The 19,251-nt window shown below is 42.6% G+C and overlaps 1 protein-coding gene across 2 annotated transcripts in view; it reads right to left on the bottom strand.

The window, feature by feature from the left end:
* MAP3K1 (mitogen-activated protein kinase kinase kinase 1) overlaps positions 1-11,015 on the bottom strand; it is an 87,340-nt gene extending 76,325 nt beyond the window's left edge. Inside the window, exon 1 of one of the 2 annotated variants that reach the window (XM_027101087.1) lies at positions 10,120-11,015. In XM_027101087.1, coding sequence (XP_026956888.1) covers positions 10,120-10,601 — 482 coding nt within the window. In that variant the 5' untranslated portion in view covers positions 10,602-11,015. The remainder of the gene's footprint in view (positions 1-10,119) is intronic. The other variant, XM_027101088.1, reaches the window with a different exon arrangement.
* Between the last annotated feature and the right edge of the window lie 8,236 nt (positions 11,016-19,251).

Below are 19,251 nucleotides of genomic sequence, written 5' to 3' on the forward strand. Positions count from 1 at the left end.
GGGGGGGAGGGGGAGGGAGGAAGGAAGGAAGGGATTGAAATTTGAAGGAATATTTAAAGCTTTATAGAAAAATACTATAATTGAAATTCATAACACAAAAGTAGAAGAAAACAATTCCAATAAATGTCAGAGCTAATATTCTAATATACAAAGGATGCTTAAAAATCAGTAAGAAAAAACAAACAATTCTCTCCCATGTGTGAAAGGAAATACACAAAAGAAGTAGGAAATTGTTAATAAACACAAGTTGTACTATGATGCTAAAAAGCTAAGAAATACAAATTAAAATAAGAAAACATCTTTCATCCACCATATTGGCAAAAATGAAAGACTGATAATATCCAACGCTGGCAAGAACGTGGGGCAATGCGCACTCTCACCATGAGAAAAATGTAAACTGGCAGTGTTTTACAGGGCAATTTGGCTATATGATAAAATTTTTAAATATACATGTCCTTTGACTCAGCAATTTCACTTCTGAATATTTATTTTACAAAATCAAATGCACAAACATATGAAAATGTAGGTACAATGGTAGTCACTACAGCTCGATATAACAACAAAACAATATAAATGTCTAAAACTAGGAAACTGGTTAATGAGACAGGCAAATGATAGAATCTACATAGTCATGGAAAATGACAGCTCTATGTTCATCATTAAGATAATGAACAAAATACTATTAAGAAAAAAGCAAACTATATAGCAGTCTACATAATACTGTTCTTTTGTTAAAAGATAAATAAAGTAAAAAAATAAATTCTTCTGTTGCTTTCAAAAGGACTGTCTAATCATTTTATTAATGAAGTTTAATTCTATAAATTCTGAATCCCAGAGAAATCATAAGGACCTTGTATAACAGTGTGGAGGTGCCAGTGTACCAGAATAATTGAAATATATTTTCAAAATTCAAAATAAATTTATATTAAGACACTAAACCTTCTCCAGGAATATGAACATCTACATTAATAAGTCACATCTTTTTTAAAATCTAAGGTTCAGTGAAAATAATTTTATTTATTACCCAAGAAGAATTTAAGAATACCAATAAAATCCAGACCATAAATAACAGGTAGAGCCAATTAATTATTTTGAAAGAGAAAAAAAAGAATTGTGAAATGTCTTTTTCAAAACACTAAGCATCTTAAGAGCATGTGAACATCAAGAATCCTTTCACAAGTAGCCATCTTATTAAACCAAAGTCCTTGCAGTAATTAAATAACTTGGTCAACATTGCAAAGCTGGCGCTTACTGCCTGACTTCTCAAAGTCTAGCTAGGAGAAAGGGCAGTACATACTGGTGGTGGTGATTAACTATCAAGCATTTTTTAAAAACTGCAGGATATAAAATGACTGAGGCCAACAAATAAAGCAAAACGATTTTCCCACAAAGCCAATCCACAAGACATTTGTAATGAGCAGCACCCAATTTCATGTAATTCCAAACAGCACTGTATTTATTCAGCATCATCAAGGCTACAGGACGACCCCTTCCAGATAATTTAGATGTTTACCACTCAGGATCAAAATACTTTCTAAAACTATAAACACAACAACCTTGCAATAATGAGCCACAGTAATCAGCATTACAAAAAACAAAGCCAATCATATAACCCTGATCACTCTCATTTTACAAATAAGGAAGCTGATGCCCAAAAAGTAATGCTGGAAAGTGCTGTGATTTAATAAATTTATAATCTTAGAGGCAATCCAGGTATGTGGAACCTAACGTTCAAACACCAGGTGGCCCCAACTGCAATGTTTTAATGTCCTCTTATCTCTCCCTTTCTCCTCCCTTCTCTCTCCTCACCTGTCAGGTCTCTGCTTATATGCTGCCTTCAGGGAACCTGTCTCTTGCTCACACTACTCGCCTTCTAATCGGCTGCTTTTAATTGCTGCATGTTAGGGACACCAAATGGACAAGACGGCAAGAATAATAAATAAATGTCAGTGAATTCTGAGTGAATGCCCTTGGAACTCTTCTAAGTGTAAAATCAAAGAACTTCAAAGTGCAGATTTTGTTACAGGCCCTTTGGCAGCTCAGAGCCTTTTTTACTTACTTCTTAGTGCTAAACCATGTTCTAGATAAGGGAGGCTGCCAGGTTTAGTTACCACCGGTAAATCGTTTTCTGTTACGTGGGTTCTTGGCTCCTGAAATCTCATATAGTACTTGTCTAGCAAACCTCTTCTTTAATGCAAATGTGAACTATTTATCCCAAGTTGAATTATTATCAATAACAAATTAAATTTTGGATGAAGCAGGGTTATTGGCACAAAAATCCTAAAAGTGGTACCCTAAGTTTAGATAACACTGAGAACTCGGAAGAAGGAATCATTATATTAATGCCTAACACCTTCAGGTGTATATTTATTCATATATATGCACACACACATGAGCCCACACATATACTCTCTCTCTCAACTCCCTGGTAAGAGCAGGAGAACTAAATACACATAGCAAACACTTCTTCCTACAGCATATAATCATGCAATATAGCTATTTCCTCTGTACCACATTAAGCTGTCCTACTTCACCTGAGGCACTTGGTGTGTTTAATAGTCCAGATACGGCCTAATGAATCTATCACAAACCGACAAGGCTTTTGCCATTTAACCCCGTCTTAGCTAGGTCCCAGACTACATCTGACAAAGGGGAAGAACAGATAATCCATAGACTAGGTTGAACTTGCCATGTCATTATTACCCTCATCCATTTAGTCAACAAATATTTATCGAGGGTCTACTCTGTGCCAGGCATTTTGCTAGGTGCTGGGTTGCTACCAGCCAAAGGCTCTGCCCACTCAGATTTTACAGTCTTCCAGGGAAGGCAGCCATTCACCAAATGACATAACAAATATAAAATCACAACACTGACAGTAGGGACACTGAGCTACAAAGCCAGTCTGGGAGATCAGGGAAGGAAGGCTTCCCTGACAAAGCATCAGTGAGCTAAGACCTGAACACTGAGGAGCTGGCTCGGGACTAGGCACAGTGCTCCTGGCAGAGGGCGCATGCGGTGCGTGCAAAGGCCCTATGGCAGGAGGTGGTGTGCTGAGTCTGAGGAACTTACGGCAATCCTGCAGAGAGCAAGGGCGAGCGTGATCAGAGATGGGCCTGGAGAGGCAGGCACGGGCTAAACCAGGCAGGGACTCTGTGGGGCATGTTAAGGATTCTGTGGTCTTTATCCAAATGGAAAGCATTTGAAAGTTTTAAAATTCAATTTAATTTACTTCTCTAGAGGAAAATTGTTATAATAAGATTTACATTGTAAAATGATCACTCTGGCCACGTAATATGGAGAACCAACTGGAAGGGAGAAAGTAGGAGAGAGTGAGCAAGTTAGAAGGCTACTTACTATTACATTAGTCCAAATGAGAGATCACGGAAGGTGGACTAGGGATGTGATAATAGATGAAATCACCTGAAGACCAGAAGTTGTCAAGGACAACCCTAGGTTCTGGTTCTGCCATTTCATGAGCAGGGAATGTATTAGTAGGGCAAGGTACAGGGAAAATCCTAAATTTGGTTTTAGATATCTGAGTATGGATGTGTCATGTAGACAGGTGTGGCATTTAGGAGAGATCATGGCTAGGAAAATAAACTCTGCAATCATTCGTGAATGGCCAAAAATTGATCTAAATGCATTAATGAGCCTGGGGTGGGGGTGGAAGACAGGGAATGACAGAAGGCCTGGGCCTGAGTATGTTCTAATATTAATGTTCAAGAAGATGAGGAGAAGCCATTCAGGAAGGGTTGCCACAGGGTTAAGAAGAAAATCAGCAGGGCTTACCTATCAGCCCAAATAACTAGACACTCAAATACCAGAAACTCAATTTTCTCAATATCTGACAGTTTATACATGGCTCTAATTATTTTGTAACTACACTTAGTTATTGAACTAATTACTGTTTGGTTTACATTATATAAAACTGGTCATTATTATTAACTACTGCTTGCTAAATACCAACTACTGCTACAAAATACCAAGCAATGCACAAAAACTCATAAGAAATAGTTCCTGCCTTCAAAACCTGCCTCAAGCTAGATTATGATTAAAATCACATCACATCACAGTAAGTCATGAGTCAGTGTATCTTCTTATACACTTATGTAAAAATAACCACTTTGGGAAAATGAATTCATCCTAACACTCATGTGCATCCAATATTCATGGGTGCTAGACATTAGCCTAGGTGCTGAGCAATGACAAAGAATAAGACAGAGCTCCTTGTCTGTTAGCAGTTGATATTTAGTATTCAGAACGCTGTAAGACCAGTTTGAAGATTATTTGATGCTATATCAGTCGAATGGCTATTTAGCAATAAAGAAAGGTAATAATCACATCTTATCTGTCAAGAGTACCACCTCCACCCACCACCCAGTATCTACCCTCTCCTTGCTCCGCATATATTCATCATCATCATGCTTACATGTGATAAACTTAGTAAACACACTAACTACAGCACTGTGTGAGCTCCGGGCACTTCCTCCAGTCTTCAAGAAGTCTGACTGTCTCATCAATAATTCCCAGGTGACAGATTGTACTTACAGAAACACACGCTTGGTGGGTCTTAAGAACCTGAAGAGCTCTTGGCAGTCTACAACATCTCAATCTATCAAACCAAAACTAACCAGACTAGTATTTCAAAGGACTCAATCACTAACAGTACAGAGCTCCTCTCCATACCAAACATACCTAAACCAACCAGGATATGTCATAGAGTAAATGAAGACAAGGGTATCTTCTTGATTATCTTACATCCTAGAGCATATTTTACATTTCCCAATGTTGTTTTCTTAACTAGCAGAGTTGCTGTTACTAATAATAAAGTCTCAATTCTAAAGCCAGCATTGGTAGATACTCGGTTTCTTGCTCCTATACCCCCATTTTAATTTTCTCTTTCAAGAAAGACAAAAATCATGTCTGAACTTGCAGTTCCATACATATACCTCCTAAGAGTAGGCAGAAATAGTTTGAAACTAATCTGTATCTGAATTCCTGTTGCCATTGCTGTGGAAATGGAAAAGCTACAGCATATATCTGTCCTAAGAAAAGGTAAAGAGACCAAAGGGAAAGAGCAAAAACTAGCAGACCAAATGTACAAGCAGAAAGCAGAACAAAGCTACCACCCTTAACTACAAACCTAGAAGGTCAATTAATTCCTCAGAAAGTTAGTGAGGTACTACTGTATTCACTGCAGGAATACAGTGTGAAATGTCATGGGTGAGATTCACAGCACTACTCTTTAATCTGGATGCCCCTCTCTATTCCTATCTCTCTTACAACGCTTAACATGGTGGTGTGAAACATGTTCATACTACAATCTGCCAACAGAAACAGAGGCTGTGCGTTGATGGTATTTTTCTCTACCACCCAGAACATCACCTTGCAGAGGTTCATAAATGCTGGATGCATGAAATCTAAAACAAGTACAAAGGGATAGGGTCTAGCTATACTGCAACAGCTTGTCTCCATATGTGATGATTAAAAATAAATATGTGATATTATTTCAGCTTCTTTATTTCCTTCCACTTACGATGTAAACAGCACAAATCAAGGAACCTAAGAAACACTCAACACTAATCAATTATTCTCCCTGCCTAACATGATAAGGTGATCTAAGCACAGCTTACTTGTATTACATGGATGAGGCCAGGTTACAGAAAGCTATGCATTACATACACATCAGGAGACAAATGTATTAGCAGTGGCACTGGGTAGAAACCTATCAATTGCTTATTGACTCTTGAAGAACAACTTTCTCCTTCAAAATCATTAGTTAATCTGATTATTAACTTGAAAAAGAAAATGGAGACATTAGAGAGTGATGAAAAGAAATGGACTGTGGAGTGGGACTAACTTGGGTTTGAATCCTAGCCTGTCTTCTACTTGTATGATAATGGGGCTTTAGCATTGCACATGAGTTTCCACCTCTTGAAAACAGAAACTACATTGCACTGGAAGGCTGCAGCGATGATGAAATGAGATAATATATATAACTTGCCTGACACACAGAAGGCAAAAAAAGTGACTATATAAAAGGTATCTAAATACATCTCTATGCTCAATGTACATGTTTAGCCACAGCAAAAAACCTCTTATATTCTTGCAATAAGAACACCCAACTCATCTCACTGCTTTGCAATGAGCATTTGTAAATGAACATTTAATTATGTTCCTGATTATTTCTTTCGTGTTTAAAAATGTTCTTAAATTATTTCTTAGAAACAACTTGGGTTGATTCCTAATACTGCACATTTCCTCATATTAATCTTTTACCCGTTTACATTTTAAAGTAGCTCTAATTTTTGACTCAGGATATAAAAGGAGGCCAAGACTGAGGAAAACAACCAAGTCTAAGGAATATACTTGGTATATCTGATATAGCAAGGCATTTCAAGGTTAAAAGTGCAATATACTGCAGCTCTTAAGTAGCCTCTGGAGACTATTACTTTTCCATGCCACGTTCTCCTATTGCCTTCTTCATAAAGAAATAACTCTCAACCCAAGAAAATAGGGTACAAAATGCAAAAGTTGTGCCTTCTAACTCAGAGCACTTCTGAATGCCCTACATTTTTCCTCAGGGGAATCCACTCCCCATTAACTGCCTTGCCACCCCATCATTTCTTCTTCTGGAATGCTCACAGCAACTGTCAAGGGCTGATCAGCAGACAGCCTAGGCAAGCTGTAGCTGGTTCTTCTGTTCTTGTTGAAACCAAAGAACACTCCTTTCATTCCATATTTTGGAATCTTTATGTCAATAAGTCCGCGACCATTTCTAAAACATGCAACATATGCTTGAGGTGCTACAGGAGATGTGAAAGAATACAAATGAACAGAGCTACTTCCTGTTTTTTGTATCTAACAAAACGGAGTTATTATAGTGTATTGGGGATAATATATTAAGGAATGTTGGTTAACCAGTCACCCTTGCCAAAATCAGATATGAAAAGACAACAAAAGTTGGCAACAATTCTAGTTCTGATATTTCTTTTTCAGAATTATATTTAATAAGGTTAGTCTTTGAAGAATGCATTAATTTCCTTACCTAATTTAAAACAGAACTTGGAGACAATTCATAATTACAAAACTTACAAATTCATGTAAGACTAACTTATGTAACTACCTCTATTGTTTTATAAAATCACCAACTTAACTTTTTTAAAAACTTGTTTTTAGGTAATAATGTTCCTATACCTCCTCTAGTAAAAATTCACTAAGTTATATTTATAGTCTAGCAGCTTCTAAAAGGAAGTGAAAGCTAAGGGCTCTATGAGGATATAAAAGCAGCCTATGAAATAGCTTTAGTTTTACACAAAAACTAACATTAACAAGTACAGCATATCTTGTTCTTTCATGGGGCCAGCAAATTGATAGTTGTTTTTTTTTAAGTTACAAAAATAGAATGGAGTAATTATATCTACCAACTCACAATAGCCTGTTCAATGGAGAGTAACACTGTAATTTCTCTTCAAAGACCGTAAATAGGAAGAAAAAGCCCCTAATTCTGTAATATAAGGAAAAATCCCAAACCCTTGGGCGCCACTTACAGGCAAAAAACTTCCACTGATTTCAGTTACTAACCTGTAAAAGAGGGATGTACTTAAAATCTTGTTTTAATATGAGTATTCTTTATATAAGTTATACTACAAAAATGTATTTTCTACAATTTAAATTTCTACATCCGAAGATCAAAAATTGGAGGAAATTATGAAATTAAAAATCTCACAGAATTCTCTTTAAAAGAATACAATAAGTCTTTAAACAGAAGGGGTCTCCAGACCTATAGTACCACTGAAACAAAAATATTTCAAAATCTCAATGTTAGATTTTCCTCCTGAAAGTATGAATGCAACTACTGTCAAAAAAGTAAAGTTCAACTGAGATTTTACTAACTGCTTACAATCAAAGTGTTTATACCAATAGAATCAAATGAATTTCAACCCCATTAACAAGGAAATTGTAAAAAAAAAAAAAAAATCACTATTTCAAGAGGAGAGGGAATCAACATTTTACTATAAATGAAATGTTTAGGTATAAGATTTGGGATGAACAAACAGCATTCTGGCTAGTGACATTCATTTTAAAAAATGATTATGCTGATTAGCCCATAATTTCATATACTGTGCAATTATTATCCACCCCTTAAACAAAAGGGGGGAAAAACCTAGGTTACAAAATGCAAAAATTAAGCATGGATTACTCAGTACCTGAATTCTATCTGCTTACACCTTCGTCCTCTTATTTTGTGTGGAGACAACACTAAACAACATCTATATGTTAATTTTACAGTAGTTCCTCTTCTGCTATATTCAATAGCTCATTAAGATGACTAGAATGCTGACACTTGCTAAACTATTTACTGTATCCAAAAATTCGGTCTCATGAGAACAGACAAAATTAATCTCTCAAATTTTGGGTTTAATATTTTTATCTGGAGCTCACTTGTAGTAACAATTGCCTACAACGAATTATCCTAGTCAAGTTTTAATCCAATCTTCCCAGGAGCAGTAGTGTAGAGGAATAACCCTGTAAGACTAAGTTACATGGACAAGAGCACACAGAAAACTACCACAGTCACAAATCTTTCCTATCAATACTGCCATGGCACAGTGCTGACCATATTTTTAGTTGGTTTTTTTTGGTGGGGGAGGGTTGAGGCGGGGAGAGGGAAAGGGGTAACTTCCAAGGAATCAACGAACTGTGGTTTTAAACAATCAAGTTCCCCCCAAAATCACTTTAGATAATTAACCAAAGCCAATGAGTCCTACTGTCAAATTCGTTTCACAAGGGAAACAAACCTAAGGCAGTCTTTAAAATACTCAGAATAAAGGTCAGGAAACCCTATAGGGAAACGGGTGACTATCACAAAAACATTTCCAGCAACTCAAAATACCTCTCAAACTTGTGCTTTGCATACACTAGTCAGATTCTTTTAAAAACAAGGATGATGGCTGTCACAGTCAAAAGAACTTCCTTAAACATAAAAATTTCCAGTTGCCAAAAAGGGTCAGGCCAGGAACGGCTGGTCTGAGTTACCTTACAAACACCGTAGCGCACAGGCAGTACGGCTCTTACGGAGCCGGAGCCACAGCACTGTGTCCCCTGGAAGCCGGCAGTCGGCGGCGGCCCGCGCAGCTGCACGGAGCAGGAAGTACCGCACCCGCGCCGCGGTCCCCAACCACGCCGGAGAGGCTGCGGGGAGCAGTCACCACCGCTTTGAAACTGAATGGCTGACACATCCGGTCCTGGCTCTTACACCACTCCGCCAAATGCAAACCTCAAAGGCCAAATTCAAACTCCAAACAGAACTCACTCAAGTCTTAGTGGTGCAGTCTTCATTCCCAAGGACATTGGGGGACGCAATCAGAAAACCCCACGTCCTAAAAGACCGCAAGCCCCCGAGCATTTGCAGCCGATCAGCCCACACCGCTTTGACAGACGTTACGGAGCCGTCCACCCGGAGCCCCCTGCGGCCGCGCTCCGGGCGCGCAGCCTTCGTCCCAGCCCGGCCCCCGGTACCTGCCGAGAGACTCTGCCTGTCACAGCCGCGGGGACCCCACCGCTTTCTCCGCCGCGCTCCGGCCCCCCCACCCCCGGCCTCCGGCAGGGTTCCCCACCTACCCCGCCCACCTACACCGCCCGCCTGCAGGGTCGGGCCTCACCCCGGCGCCCCCGAGGACTCTCGTCCGAGGTCGCCGCCGCTGCACGGCTGCCCGCCTCCCAACCCGACCCGGAGGGCAACGCCAGGGTCCCGCTCCGGGGCTCCTCGGAGAGTTCCGATTCCGGGAGCCCCCAAAAGCCAGCCCGGGCCCCCACACCTTATCTCAACCGGTACCCGCAGCGCGGCTCGCACGCCTGTCACATGTCTGCAAACAATAACAAACTCTCCCGCATGTCCCCGCCCCGGGCCCCCGTCCCGTCCCGTCCCCCAGGCCAGGTCCGGGGCGCCGCCCGACGCCGGAAGGGTCAAAGGGGGTGCCAGAGGGCTCCCGGCGAGCGGCGTGCAGCCTCGCTGCGCGGATCCCCGGGACGCCCTGCGCAGTGCCCGGGGTTCATTCATTGCCCTCGCCCGCCCGCCCCCCAAGTCCCCATCGCGCCCCCGGCCGCGCTGCTCACCCGGCTGGGGCCGCCGCAAGAGGCGGCTCGGCGGCGGGCGTCCGCTTCTCCCCGGGCTCGGCCCCCGCGGGGCTCGGGGCGCCGCTGTCCGGTGCGGCCGCCGGTTCTGTAGGGTGGGCGCCGCTGCGGCTCGCGGCTCCGTGGGGCGGCGGCACCACCACAGGCTGGAAACCGCTCCCGCCAGCGGCCGCGTCCGCGGGCTCCGGCGACGGGGAAGTGGAGGACGACGGCGGCGAGGCGGTGAGGAAAAGCGGCGGCTCGGGCAGCTGGTCCAGCTCCACACTCCGCACTTTGCGCAGCTGCCGCCGCCGCCAGTCCGCCCGTTCGCGGCCCCCACTGCCCGCCTCCCGCAGCAGCCCCGCGGCTGCCGTGGGCGTGCTGCTTGCCTTGAGGGCCCCTCCGCCGCCGCCCGCTTCGGGGCTTGCCGCCCCGGCGCCCGGGAATCCCGAGGACGAGGCGCGATTCCCCGCCGCCGCCGCCATTTTCTCTCGCGGGCTACATTCGCTTGGCCCCTGCGAGGGAGGGAGAGGGCGGGGAGAGTGCAGGGGGCGGGCGGACGGGCGGGCGCTGCGCCTCTAGCGTAAGGCCGCCTGCGCCAACTGCGTGAGCGCGGCCCTCTGGGCGCCCGGCAGGGACTGACGCGCGGGCGCGCGGGGTTCAGTGGAGGGAGGACAGCCGGCCGCAGGTTGGTGGGGGGCCGGCTGTGCGCTCCGTCCTGCGCGCCGGCCGGCAAGGTGGGCTCCGAGGTGGCCGCCGTGGGGGCGCGCTGCGGTTTGCGCGCCGCACCCGCCGCGCCGCCAGGTAGTCCCGGGCTGCACCGGCGAGAGGAGGAGCTTCGGTGGAGGAGCGCCGCTTCCTCTCCGCCGCAATCTCGGCCCCGCTTGGCCGGGGCTCGCCTCACGGGATCCGCAGTTCAAACTTCGGTGTATGGGCCGTTGAAGAGGACGCAGGCAAGAGGGTCTGCAGCCTGTCATTCGCATTGCTCGTTGCAGTGGGCGTCGGGGAACCCGGGCGCGGACCAACCCACCCCCGACCCCGCCTCCACTCCGTACGGGGCGCGCAGGTGGCGCCCAGGGCTGTCGCCTGCTGCAAAGCGAAAGAAACCCAACGTTCAGCGGCCCTAGTTCCGCGCACCAAAAAAAACAAGTTTTATAAAAGTTTTCCTCATCTTTTGCCCACCCCCCACCCCCCAAATCATGCTACAAATAAAAGTTTCCTGGAATATCTTGTTCAAAACCTGAAGTCACCGATTGGGACACTCTTCTCACCCTCTATCCCGCCCCCGGCTAGAGAGAGACAGGAGCGGGCGGCGGGGGTCCCGGGGGATCTCTATAGATTTCTATTTTTTCCTCCGGTGTCTTTGGGGAAGGCAGCGATATACAGGACCACAGAGAGCACGTTTGGAGAAGGAACCAGGAAGTGTTTGCTATTGTCATCCTCGGCCAGGTTCTGGCCCTCCCCGAATCCTATGCCTTTAGCTGCACGTCCCTCTTCCCAGCAGGGTCGGGCCGCCGTCCGGGTTCCCTCCGCCCCCGCCCCTGCAGTGCCTGAGCTGCCTAACGCGGAGTTCCGAACCCTTCCAGTCCCTGGGGGCGTCTGGCGATAAGGTGCTTTGGAATGGAAAAAGCACCATTTACATGTTAATGATTTTCGACCTTTCTTCAGGCTTCCTTGTCGCGTTTATTTCTCCCCTCCCTTCTCTTCCTCCAGCCGGTTTGTCTGTGATGAGAAATCTCCCACAACCCGGGAGCAGAGTCCCTAGATTTATTTTGTGAAACAGGAATTAAGGCGGGGGCTGGGTTGGGGGGGGGGGGAGGCAGAGGGCTCCTCAGGAACAGAAAGGAGAGCGGTATCCTGTCAGTATTCATATATTTCGACAGGAGTCTAAACTGTCTACAAAATAATTCCTTTGATTTTTTTGGAAATAGATAAAATGAAAACCTCCTTCCTGGCTATAAATGGTAACTGAGGAGGATGGTGATATCCGAGGGATTTTTAAAGCGGGTTCAGATTTCATATTAGCTCAGTGTTTTGAGTACTGCAACATCTGCCATAAGATAGTTTTAGATAATTACATCCAATGGCACAAATTTTGAAACTTTAGATAAATCTGTTAAAAGTTTAAGTCTACATTTAGGCTATAATTATACACTCTTTTAACGGTAGCCAAGTGTATCATCCAAAGAAAACAGTAGTTATTTCCCAGGTCTTCCCGGATTGCCACACCCACCAAATCCTACATTGGAAAGGATAAACTTTTTTCTTTCCTATTTAGATCAGAAAACCTTTAAATTTGCACACACATATTTAGGTAACTGTAAATGAGAAAAGTAAGTAGACGCCTTCAGCTTTTCAAAATTGTTCCAGTTTTGAAGTTTGGCCACAGTAGAAAAGTGGAAATGGAATTCCAGCAAAACATTTACTTTTGCCTCTTCATTTGTGCAGTGATGAAAATGGAACCAAGTGAGAGGAGCACCAAATACAACACTATCAACTAGCCACAGTTCTCTGACCTCCATCCATCACACCACCATGGAGAAACCTTAAGTGCTGGTCTTTCATCTAGCTTTTGGTACTTTGAGTCATTTTCCCCTTAATCTTTTTTTTTTTTTTTTTTTTTTTTTGCGGTACGTGGGCCTCTCACTGTTGTGGCCTCTCCTGTTGCGGAGCACAGGCTCCGGATGCGCAGGCTCAGTGGCCATGGCTCACGGGCCTAGCCGCTCCGTGGCATGTGGGATCTTCCCGGACCGGGGCACGAACCCGTGTCCCCTGCATCGGCAGGCGGACTCTAAACCACTGCGCCACCAGGGAAGACCAATCTTTTTTAAAATATTTATTTATTTATTTCTGGCTATGTTGGGTCTTAGTTGCTGCGAGCGGGCTTTCTCTAGATGTGGCGAGTGGGGGCTACTCTTCGGTGCGGTGTGCGGGCTTCTCATTGTGGCGGCTTCTCTTGTTGCGGAGCACGAGCTGTAGGTGCACGGGCTTCAGTAGTTGTGGCTCGCAGGCTCTAGAGCGCAGGCTCAGTAGTTGTGGCGCACGGGCTTAGTTGCTCCGCGGCATGTGGGATCTTCCCGGACCAAGGCTCGAGCCCGTGTCCCTTGCATTGACAGGCGGATTGTTAACCACTGGGACACAAGGGAAACCCTTCCCCTTAATCTTTTATGTAAATATTCATGTTGCCATCATGCATCTATACACCGACAAACTTTTTTTTTTTTTTTTTTTGTACGCGGGCCTCTCACTGTTGTGGCCTCTCCCGTTGCGGAGCACAGGCTCCGGACTCGCAGGCTCAGCGGCCATGGCCCCCGGGCCCAGCCGCTCCGCGGCATGTGGGATCCTCCCAAACCGGGCACGAACCCGTGTCCCCTGCCTCAGCAGGCGGACTCTCAACCACTGCGGCCACCAGGGAAGCCCCAGACATTTTTTTAAGGTAGAAAAATAATCAAAGGACATGCTTGACTGAAAAGGGTGTTCCTCCTCTGCCATATGTTGATACAACGTATTTTTGAAGAGATTTTAACCCATCGAATTGCTACCATAGTTTTTGCAGCTTAAGCATGGTTAAGATTCTAGTTCTAGTTTGGTGCTGTAGGAGCCTGCTTTATATTAATGCATAAAGGCGTATGTCAAATTGCCTTAATTTGATTTCTTTAATGACATAATGGTGTCTCTTCCAAAGTTGCTTGTACACTGAAAATTCCGGTTCCTATTTCCAAGCTCTTTATTTCTATCCTCACTCAGATACAAATGTTGCAGTGATTTCATTTTCTTTGTTTCTATCCTCACTCAGGTACACGTATTGCAGTGATTTCATTTATGCCATGACAGCTATGGTAACCTTTACGCCAGTGCTTTACAGATCACTGCTTCCACATAGTGCTTCTGGGATCCCTAAGTCACACTTCAGTTCCTACATCACATTCATTTGGAGGATCCAGTTTAATATTGGTGCATTTCCTCATCGTGCATAAACATCACTGATATTAGAATGAATGGAGTTAATATGCACTGGCAGAAATATTTCAGCCCATGTATCATTCATCATGTGTTTATTAAACACCTATTACGCACATGCAAGAAGTTTTCTTCTTCTCTGGGGATATTGTTGGTTGTTTTTCATATTTATAAAAGTAAATAAATAAAACATTCCCATCTGCAAGTATTTTTATTAGTGGGTATTTATCAGGCTGACTCTGATAGAATTTCAGATCCATCAGTGTGTGTGGTTTCACTCCTCTGTGAGATCTATGTCTTAGGTAGTCATAGAGAGTAAGAAGATAACCTTGAGAACAGAGTAAAAGCTGGTGTCCTATCAGAGTTATCAATATTATTATGGAATACTTGCAGGAGAATTGGGGCTGGAACTTGGTTTCTCTGTGCTCTTTCCAGACGCCATAATTCCCAGGTATTTCCAGATGTCCTAAGTCAGGAAATCTTGTCATTTACGGGATAGTTGTCCCTCTACAAGTACACTGTAGGTGACATTATAGTAAAAAGTTTCTTAACAAGCCTTCACTTAGCTGACTCATCCAATAACAGATACCTGTCATTCCTGGTGTGGTGTGCAGCAGGCAGAGGGATGCCACAGCACAATGAATGCTCATGACACCTGCACACCAGGTGAGTTATGGACCCCAAGAGAATCCATCATATTTTTTCACAAATCTGACTATACCTGTTATAACTATCCTTATGGAATTTAATTAAATACTATTAAACATGAGTATGTAAGTGCAAAATGAAAGTTGTTCCAATGAAAATTAAGTTAAATGCTTTGAAAGAATGAATGAAGGTGAGACACAGAAGAATCTCTGTCACATTAGTTGTGGGTATGATGATTGTGAATGATTGGGGAAAAAAGCATTCAAATCTGTAAGAACTTTGCATGTATCTATCAGCTTTCACTTTGCTTGAAAGAGATTAAAAGTGAAAATTGTCAACGAGATATGGGAGAAAGATACATAGGGCTGTGAATAGTGGACCCACACTCAAAAGACCAAGGCCCTACAGCCAAATACTGGTTAAAACCCCCCAACTATACAAAACAAAACCCTGTTATTTATGTTTTAGGCTAAAAGAAAATATTTTATATTATATATACATATATTCATATATATGAGATTCCTTTTTATTAACCAGCCATCTAAACATTTTGCATGTATTTACTTGTATTTAAAATCAGAAACTAATTTTATGGTAAATAATGAAAGCCAGTTGAATTGGGATTTTTATATTTAAAAATACAACTCCAACTAATGAAGTTTCATTTATCTCACAGTTAGCAAAATTCTGCTTACCTTTACAACTCTGCACTGATTCTTTGAATTCTTTGCATGAGCCGTGTTGCTTGCTTTTTTTTGATGTATGATGAGATATTCTTTTTCCATTTAACTTTTGTGTCTTAATCATGACTATCATTTTTGCAAAAAAATATTTGAAAACTTCCTGTGTTTCCCCAAGGTCCTCCTGTAATATTCAGTTTCTTTCTTTGAATCAGTGTCCTTGTTGGTTTTCTCTTCCTTTGTGGTCCACTGATCCAACTCTGCTAAATCCTATGCTGACAAGACTTTACATGTAATCTGGGAAGTTTAGTACCACTTCCTGTGGCTTAGTCAACTTCTGCATCTTTTGCAACATTTACACCTTCAGTTTGCAATCGATGTGCATTGTTTTGGGGTCCAAACTGCTAAAGATGTATACAAAATTGGCATCCACTAGAACAGTGCCGCCTGATAAACTATAACGCAAGCTACAAATGCAAGGCACATATGTAATTAAAATTTTTCTAGTAGCCACATTAAAAAAAACTAAAAAGAAACAAGTGAAATTAATTTCAATAATATATTTTATTTTACACAATATATCCAAAATATTACTATTTCAATATGTAATCAACATTGTAAAATATTACTAATGAGATCTTTTACCATTTCTTTTTGTACTAGATCTTTGAAATCTGGTGTGTTTTTTACTCTTCAGAACATCTTGAACATCATTTGAGCCACATTTCAGGTGCTCAAAAGGGCACATGTAGATAGTGGCCAGTGTTATCAGACAGCACAGCCCTAGAGCCGTTGTACCTAAGACTTAGGAGTTTCATGGACCATTAAATGTCTGGTTAGGCCAGATTAGTGTATAATTTTAAATATCCACATTTATATGTTCAGGAAATAAAGAATCACAATAGATATAAATTGGTAACATATAACTAATATATTAGTTAACTAAGTATATTAGTCTTTAACTAAGACTAAGTATAGTCTTAGTTATAACTAAGTATATTAATCTTTCTACTTCCAGCAGCTAAACTTTCAAACAAATTTCAGGCACCATTGTCAGCTATCTTTCCAAACTACGGTTCTGATTCTGTCCCATCTCCTCAAACTCTTTAGTGGTTCTACATTACATACAGTATAGGGTCCAAATTCCTTCTTTCATTCATTCAGTGAGTATTAAATGCATTAGCTCCTATGTGCTGGGCACCATGCAAGGCCGAGGGATGTCACAGAGATCAGAGTAGACCTACCATCTGCCCTTATCACACTCCCAGTCTACCACGTCCCTCTGCCTCCACCATTGACTGTTCAGTTCTCAACACAGCTCACCCTGTCCTGCGCCTGGGCTCCAGCCACAGATTAGGAACAGATCACGCTCTCTTACCTCCATGCTTTCACCCATGAGCCCTCTTCTTCTGAAAACACTTCCTTATATCCACCCCACCCCCAAAGTCTGGACACCACTACCCCTGGGCCTGGCCCATTCCTAACATTTGGAGGGCCAGGGTGAGTACACATGAAGGCCCCATACAACATTTTAAATTAGTTAAAAGTCAAATTGTAAACCAACAGTAAATAAAATATGTTCTAGGCTCCTACCTGGATATATATAAAGACAAATTTGAATGTTACATGTAAAGTTGTGATTTTTATATGACTGGCAACAAAATATTAAAGACAATTGTATTTTTATCTTGTATAATATACAATTATATTTATATAATATAAATATAATTGTATATTTATAAATTGTATTTATATCTGGTGTTCCGTTGATGGGCTGAGAGTGTTTGGATGAGGACTAAAATAAAGACACATTAACTTCCTACTTTTATTTCAACAAAATTACTAATTATGTTGTTATAATTGGGATTTTCACATAATTGGCATTTGATCACTTGAGACAATCCAATTATCTGTTATTATTAAAAGGCAAAATTCTATTTTAAACTACAAATTTGATGAATATCAAAATGTTAAATAAAAATTATTCAAATAAAGCTGAGCCTTTAACTCTGAAAATTTAATTAAATGTCATCAAATATTTTATTAGGATAAAACTATTTGCAGTCCTAGCATTCAACATCCATACAGTTGCCAATGTAAGGAATAGCAACATACTTCACATGTTTTATTTATACCTCCATAAATACAAGTCTAAGTCATACATATTGCTTAATACTGCAAAATTTTTCTCAGCATTTGTGAGCAACTGTTGTGAATACTGGCCTAACGGGTGACTAGCTCAGGACCTATGAAATAGGTCAAAAAGAGAAGCAAAGGCTTCCCTTGTGGCGCAGTGGTTGAGAGTCCGCGGCCGATGCAGAGGACACGGGTTCGTGTCCCGGTCCGGGAAGATCCCGCATGCCGCGGAGCGGCTGGGCCCGTGAGCCATGGCCGCTGAGCCTGCGCATCCGGAGCCTGCGCTCCGCAACGGGAGAGGCCACAACAGTGAGAGGCCCGCGTACCGCAAAAAAAAAAACAAAAAGAGAAGCAAGAACAGGAGCACTCCAACGAAGAGGATATGACACGTTGTTATACAGGAATCTATTGCATTCCTGTTATCAGAGGGGCAGATTTGACAAGTTAGCTTATCTCTTCTCTTACTGAACACTTCAACTAGTGAAATTCTCCCCGACTGCAAATTAATGTTGATGTCCAACATCGGCAGGAGCACAACCACAGACCTTCTCGACACGTCAAGGTCATGGGACAAGACATGTGAAGCAGTGTTTCCCTGGGGCCTGAAAGGCACTGGTCTCTCGAGCAGATGTTTAGGGTTATGGGTCATGCTAAGCCAGCACTGCACACCAGATCTGAGTGACCAGGGTAGCTGTGTGTTCTTTAATACATTTGTTTTTCCAGATTTGTGATGCATGGTGCACTGTATTCTCCTGCCCAGGTCTGAGGGAGGTACTGCTAAGCACCTGCTAATGAGCAGGCCCTGTTCCAGGTGCTGGGAGTAGAGAAAGTGAGACGATGCCCTTTCCCTCAGAGAACTTCCAGAGGCTGCCCTTGTGGGAGAGCCACTTTTGTCCGTGTCTGCATTTTCCACCAGCTCATGAGACCCTGGAGAGAGGAACCATCTCCTCTTCATCATCCTTGTCTCCCCAGAGCCCCTAGCTCAGTGCCTTTCATGTAGTAGATGCTCAATTAAAAGGAGTTGACTCCAGTTGTTACAAAACACAAACTGTCCAAGACTCCTTAGGATTTGAGCTTCAATCACAACATTCCATCCCTAATGGGGGAAAAGTTCTCTTTCCTTAAAAGAATATGAATGCATCTGCAAATATAATTTTGCACTTTCTTTAGAAGAAGGTGAGAATTTATTTCTATATGCATTCTAATTGTCTCTTATTGGGGATAATTGAGAGGGAGGGAGGGAGAGAGAGAAGGAGGGACATAAGGAGAGAAGGGAGAGACAGAGAGAAAATGAGAGAGAATGAGGAGTGGGAATCTAAAATGCAGAAGAAGAGAATGGCAGAAAAGGAGCCATATCTGTAACACATGAAACAAATCTGAAAGTTTGTAGGAACAGGATCCTAGGAAGTTTATAGTTATAAATGATTTACTGAGCATTTACTATATGCCAGTATGGTGATAAGTGCTTCATATATGTTAACTTATTTAATCTACACAATAACCCTATGAAGTAGGCACTATCATCATTTGCATTTTCCAGATGAAACTGAACCACGGAGAGGTTAAGCAACTTAACCAAGGTTACTCAGCCAGGAAGTGGTGGAGGTGGGGTTTGAACTTATATGCTCTGGCTGCACAGCCTGTTCTTCAAATCTTAAAAATGCAATATATATCCATTATAGATATTGGATATATATACTAATATAACATA

The sequence above is a fragment of the Aethalodelphis obliquidens genome, unplaced genomic scaffold (genome assembly GCF_003676395.1).
Source record: "Aethalodelphis obliquidens isolate GAN/ISIS:26980383/991018 unplaced genomic scaffold, ASM367639v1 scaffold4, whole genome shotgun sequence".
In the NCBI taxonomy this organism is placed as follows: Eukaryota; Metazoa; Chordata; class Mammalia; order Artiodactyla; family Delphinidae; genus Aethalodelphis; species Aethalodelphis obliquidens.